The sequence below is a fragment of the Camelus bactrianus genome, chromosome 14 (genome assembly GCF_048773025.1).
Source record: "Camelus bactrianus isolate YW-2024 breed Bactrian camel chromosome 14, ASM4877302v1, whole genome shotgun sequence".
Classification (NCBI taxonomy): domain Eukaryota; kingdom Metazoa; phylum Chordata; class Mammalia; order Artiodactyla; family Camelidae; genus Camelus; species Camelus bactrianus.
In genome coordinates this window covers 735,953-742,129 of record NC_133552.1, presented here as the reverse complement: position 1 = coordinate 742,129, position 6,177 = coordinate 735,953, and the positions used below count along the sequence as shown (strand labels likewise).

The 6,177-nt window shown below is 56.3% G+C and overlaps 1 protein-coding gene across 2 annotated transcripts; it reads left to right on the top strand.

Annotated features, from left to right (window-relative positions):
- The first annotated feature begins 515 nt into the window (after positions 1–515).
- Positions 516–5,706, top strand: GJB2 (gap junction protein beta 2). Of its 2 annotated transcripts, none has more exons than XM_074377870.1 (2): positions 516–828; positions 3,699–5,706. In XM_074377870.1, exon 2 carries the CDS (start codon positions 3,721–3,723, stop codon positions 4,399–4,401), a length of 681 nt encoding a protein of 226 aa, XP_074233971.1. In that variant the 5' UTR covers positions 516–828; positions 3,699–3,720; the 3' UTR covers positions 4,402–5,706. The 2 variants fall into 2 exon arrangements, with proteins under 2 accessions (XP_074233971.1, XP_074233972.1); XM_074377871.1 differs by having other exon boundaries at positions 532–828; positions 3,704–5,706.
- The last annotated feature ends 471 nt before the right edge of the window (positions 5,707–6,177 follow it).

Here is a 6,177-nt window from a genome sequence, read left to right as displayed (position 1 = left end):
CCTACCCCGAGCTGAGTAACCCCTTGCGATTTCTCAGCCGTGGGAGCAGGAGATCGCGGGCCGGACCCCGGGGGGCACCCCCTCCTGGGGGCAGACTGGGTCCGCGTGCGGGGTCCCTGGCGCCAGCCCTGTCTCCCCCCACGCCCAGCCCTGGCCCTCGGCACATAGTTGAAAGTGATAGAATCAAATCAGGAAGTCAAGGAGACCTGTGAGGTTTTCGGGGGAGAAAGAAGCAGGGACCTGGCCAGCCCCCGCGGGGCCTCCTCCTCGCCCCCCAGGAACCCAGATTCCCAGGGCGGAACCGGCTCAGGGCAACCGCGCTGCCGCGGAGAGCCTCGCGGGGAAACCGACCTTCGCGCCTGAACTTACTCATCAAATATTTAAAAAATAATTAACTCAACTAAATCAGAGCTTTGACTACGACAGCGCTCCTGAGCCTGTCCGAGCAGAAGTAACAGCAGCGACCACTGCCCTTTAGCCCCGCCCGCTCCCGACGCGCGGGGAGCTCAGCCGGGCGCGCGAGGGGGCGCGGGGACCGGGAAGCTCTGGGGCTCCGGGCCCGGCGCGCCCCGCCCGCAGCGCCGCGGGGCCGCCCCCTCCAGGACTTTCTCAACAGCTCAGGGGAAGGGGCGGGGTGCGCGCTGCGCGCTGCGGTTAAAAGGCGCCGCGGGGACGCACAGCTGTTGAAGGCCCGAGCGCCCCGCGCGCCGCGCTCTCCCTGCTCCCAGCCCGTCGCGGCGCCCCGGCCCGCAGCGAGCGCGCAGGCCGCCCGGCCAGGACCACCCGGACCCCGGCGAGGCCGCCCGTCCGTGCGCAACGCTCCAAGCGGTAAGGCCGGCGCCGCCTCTCGGCGCCCGGGGGTGGCCGGGGGCTGTGGGACCCGGCGGGGAGGGACTCCTGGGACAGCCAGGAGCTGCGGGACCCGGGGGGAGGGACCCGGGGCTCCAGGCTGCGTCCGGTGCGCACCGAGGCCCCGCGACGCCGGGTCCCTGGCAGTCGCGACAGCGGCCCTGGGGCGCAGGGCGGGTGGCGATCGCGAACCCCTGCCTGGAGCCCCTGGGGCCGCGTTCTGGAGGGGGAACGGGCCGACCCCGCGACGGGCGGCGGCGCCGACTGGCCCGGAGCCGTGGGCCGCGCGCGGGAAGGACGGCCGGCAGGACAGGTGTGCGGCCGCCGGGTCGCCTGGTGGTCGATCTCGTTCCTCCGGGAAAGTCTGGCACAGCCGCCGGGTGCTTCACCTGCCTCCACCAGGAGACTTTAATTGGCCGAACGCGTCGCTCAGAAAGAAAACTCAGTATCTTGGGTTAAGCGGACGCTTAGCCTGGAGGAGTCTGACCTTTTCCTCCTCACTCTGCTTTGCAGAGAAGAGGCCGCTCACTGCCTGATCTGAGTCCGCGCTGTGGTTGCTTCTCTTCTACGAATTCGAGATTGGTGTCTCCAGGTGGCTTGTGCAGTTGGGGGGTGGGGGGGGGCTTAGGGACGCTGGTTACAAACTGGGGAGCCAGGCTGTATCGTCCCTGGACCGCCCCTCCCAGGAGGGGAATCACCCTGAACAGCCCTCCAGATTCCTGTGACCTGGAGTCTCCCAGAAGTGTGGCAACAGCCATGTCCCCATGTGCCCTTTGAGTCCATGTCAGAAGTAGTGCGCAGTCAGTCACAACAACTCGCACCTCGGGTGTGTGGGGAGGAGGGTACTTCGGAGAGATTAGTCAAAGGCCACCATCAAAAAAGTAAGGATTGAGAAGTTCAGGGGAAAAGAATTCCTTTCGCCTTTTCTGGAACCTGGTGATTTGCCCAGTGGCTTCTCTCAAAGAGGAACCAGATCCTCAGTCCGCCCCTGGCAGGTGGGGTGGGCAGGCCAGGGAGGCAGGAGGGCAGCTCCCGGCTCATCTGAGTGCCGTGACAACTTCATCCTGCTCGGTGAGTCGCCTCTCCCGATTACCTGTCCTGTTGGGATCCAGTTTTCATTTGCTCCTCTTCCTGAAAGATCTTTAGAACAGGCAGTTGCAGCTCAGCCACGAGCTTTAAACAACAGCAACGAGCACCGTTGGCTTCGGAGGGCCTCCTTCTCAGCTGCTGCCGATTGGACTGGCTGTGTGGTCTGTGTCTGGCACGAGCCCCACCCCAGAATTTTAGCCAGATGCACTGATGCGGACCCGACAGTCTGTTCCAGTGAGTGTCCTGTTTCCACCTAGTAAGTGCCAGAGAAGAAGTGGAGGGTCTGATTTCACAGGAGCTTTGGTTGTGCTTTGGGGCAGGACAGACAGAGGTGCAGGACCTAAGGCCTCCAGACAGAAGGTACTGAAAGGGTCAAGGCTGACCCTGGCCCAGACCCTTTTCCCGCTGCTGTTTCTCTCTTGCAAGCTGAGCAAGCTGGATATCTTCTCCTTGTAGCTCTCGTGTCCTGACCCTCCTTGCGTCTCTGCTGCCTCGTCTGAACCAGGTGGCCTTGGATGGTTTCAGCCAGACTTTGGGGCGCCCTGGCGCCCCAGAGGCGGCATGGTGATCAGACTTTCTCCTGCTCAGGAAGCGCAGCAGGGCCCGAGTTGCTCAAAGTGAGGAGAGCATTAAGCTTTTAAGTAAAGGAGGAGGCTTGAGAACCAGTTTGGAAGGTGTGGAAACATTACTCATTGGACTGTGGAGGGTGGAGTCGTACTTAGACTGAGACAGACAGGCATCAGTGCAGTTTATTTCCTGGGATGGAGAGGAGGCCGCTGGCTCCTGTATGATCAACCCACGGGCTTCCCCACAGGTGCCCCTTTTCAGTAAGTAGCACATCACCCCTCCTCTTCAGTCTGTGAATTTGTGGAGCCAGTCCCTGGAGAATCGCTGGGTTAAATTTCTGGCCTTTTTTTTTTTTTTTTAACAATACACCTCTTTAGAAACATTTTGACATTAAAACCGTAGCCCACAATGAAAACACACAGTTGCAGCACTTTCCAAACCTGAGTACTAACCAAGCAGTTAGTCCCCGCAGGACAGCGAGGACCCCAAACCATGTACAAAATGGACACAAAAACCCATGCCATAGCGGCTTTTCTCCCCAGAGAGACCTTTTCTAGCTGCTCCTTTTTATATCAAAAAATGAGGCCCTTTGGGAAATGCTGAACAAGGGGTCCCTCAAGTGTAGACGTCACTGTTGCCAACAGTCACATGGCTGCTGCATCCCACGTCCATGAAAATTACTGGAAATATTTTCAGGAAAAGGCACTGCAGGAGGCATGGCCTGTTGGCCTCTAGGGCGAGGTTGGCCCCAGCTGGCAGGAGTCCAGGGTGCCGTCCAAGACTTGGGGCCGGCAAGGAGGTGGAAGTGCCAGGTGCCGTGGGAGCGCTGAGGGACTGCAGGTCGGGAAGACCACACGCGGCATCTGCAGGGGTTCGGTCACCGTCTGGGGCCCTTGGGTCAGTGGACACACTTGCTTATGGTGCCCCCGCCCTGAGTCGATGGTGCGCTAAGCTCGGGCGAATTGCTCGGATGAACACGCGGCTCCTCCTTAGAGGACACAGACGTGCTGGAGGAGGCCTGGGGAGCGCACAGCCACCCTATGCCAAGTCGGTTTTGTTCTCACCTTTCCTGCTGAGGCTGTGTGAGAACTGGTGCTTGCATGGGAAGGGATTTCAGAAAGCTGGACCCACAGGTGTCCCCTGTCTGGGCCTGATCAGTCACTCCGGTGTTGTGTTCACTCTGTCTCTTCCAGCGCAGCCTGCACAGAGGGGAGGATGGACTGGGGCACCTTGCAGACTATCCTCGGGGGCGTCAACAAGCACTCCACCAGCATCGGGAAGATCTGGCTCACCGTCCTCTTCATCTTCCGCATCATGATCCTCGTGGTGGCCGCAAAGGAGGTGTGGGGGGACGAGCAGGCCGACTTCACCTGCAACACGCTGCAGCCCGGCTGCAAGAACGTCTGCTACGACCACTACTTCCCCGTGTCCCACATCCGGCTCTGGGCGCTGCAGCTCATCTTCGTGTCCACACCCGCCCTGCTGGTGGCCATGCACGTGGCCTACCACAGACACGAGAAGAAAAGGAAGTTCATTAAGGGAGAGATAAAGAATGAATTCAAGGACATTGAAGAGATCAAGAGCCAGAAGGTCCGCATCGAGGGCTCCCTGTGGTGGACCTACACCAGCAGCATCTTCTTCCGGATCATCTTCGAGGCGGCCTTCATGTACGTCTTCTACGTCATGTACGACGGCTTCTCCATGCAGCGCCTGGTGAAGTGCAACGCGTGGCCCTGCCCCAACACCGTGGACTGCTTCGTGTCCAGGCCCACAGAGAAGACTGTCTTTACCGTCTTCATGATCGCGGTGTCCGGAATTTGCATCCTGCTGAATGTCACTGAATTGTGCTATCTGCTAATTAGATTTTGTTCCAAAAAGTCCAAAAAGCCAGTGTAACACGGTACCCAGCTTTAGATAAAAGATGGCGGGAAAGGGTGAGGCAGTCAGTGCACCAGCGTCTCCCAGGCTAAGATTCTCATCTGAAAGGCAACCCCGTGAACCTCCCGTAGATCTCCCGTAGAACTCAGGCACCTCAGTGCGGACCTCGGCAGAGCTCTGAGCTTGGCTGCCGGGCGGGGGCGGGTGCCATCAGTTCTTCCCTGTGGCAAACAAAGGGTACGGCGTTTGTTTCTCTTTCTTTGTTCGAGGAAGGAGGAGAAACGCCAGGGCCTAGAGAGGATGCTGAGGAGGTTTGGTGGGTCACTTAGGGGTCCCTCTGCCCTTTCCCCCAAGTTAAAAGCAAACCTAGAGAATCTTGGTTCTTTTATTCGCTTTGAAGTTGTAGTCACTAACGATGGACAGGGTTACACAATGCTTCAAACTCTGTTATACTTTTTTTAAGTGAAAACTTTAAAATATATTCTTTTGATCTACAAGAAGTTCTGGGAACCATTATACATTCTCCTCTTACAAAGGCTCAGATTATGATATGTACATGGTGCATAATTAGACGCTATCATTGAATTTAAACATGGCCTTTCAGTTGTGAGTAGCTGGCAGGGCCGCGGAGAGGCTGCCGACTGTAGGAACCGAGGTGTTTGCTGCTAAGAGCACTTCAGTTCTCACAGGTGAAACAAACTACAAGTCCTTAGTGATGGCTTTTCATAGCAAACGGCCTCATTTCAAAAATTTAGCTGTAATTCTGCATGAGAAACACAGACTGGCTGTGCCCCAACTCCTGCCTCTTCCTCAGACGCTGCCCCTTCCCTTCCTGGGGGTGTGGGAAGAATCTGGCTGGAAGAGATTGCTTGGGAATATTTTATTGCCATCGTATGATTTCACGGTGCAAACAGAATGGCAAAATTGGGGGGTGGGCTGGTAGTTCCTATTTTTAAAGAGCAGTTGGAAAGACTAGACTATAAATCCTGACCATTAAAATGCCTTGCTTCCCTTTCCAGGATCCAGGGTTTTTAGGTGAAAATAGAATTAATAGGAATTTTTTAAAAATAGGAACTCGGGGTTAGATCAATATTTAGCAGTTCTATAAGATAAACTGAATCCTAATATTATCGTGATGCTGGACATGGTTTCCCAGAAATGGTACTTGACATACTTCAATGAAAATAAACACTTTCCTATTGCCAAGGATAGCATTATAGAAAACATTTTGTAATAATAATAGCTTTAATTGCATACTTGTAACTAAAATAATTTTGTGATGTCTCAAATGTCAAAGTATTAAAATATAATTAATTCATGTAACAGTTGTTTAAAATCTATTACAGTTTTAATAGAATAGCAGATTTTAATTTCACCTATAGCCACTTTTGTAAGTGTAGTAATACTTCACATGTCATACGCTGAGTGGGCAAGTTGCCATGGTGACTGTCCACGATTCTGTGATTCTTCTGCCGAGTGACAGAGAAGCCTCTGCCCCCGGGAAGGCTGCCGGGGACGCCTCCTGCCCGCGCGCTCACCCTCCGGGAGCCTGAGGGGCGAGCGGCACGGCATGCAGGCGGGCCTGCCACTCAGGGGGCTGAGCCGGGGCCACTTGGCCAGTCCGGCTCCTAAGAGTCACATAGACGCTCTAAAACGTTGCTCGCAGCCGGGGCTGGCCGAGGCCCGAGGGAAGTCCTGCCAGGTGTCTTTTCCACGGGGTTTTCTGGGGGATTTCACACCGGCGTGCATCGGCAGCCCGTCAAAGCCGGCTGATGACCGCTTCCTGCTCCCCAG

Bases quoted from the DNA above. Each gene is read 5' to 3' on its own strand.
- GJB2 (XM_074377870.1), top strand. From the start codon at position 3,721: ATGGACTGGGGCACCTTGCAGACTATCCTCGGGGGCGTCAACAAGCAC.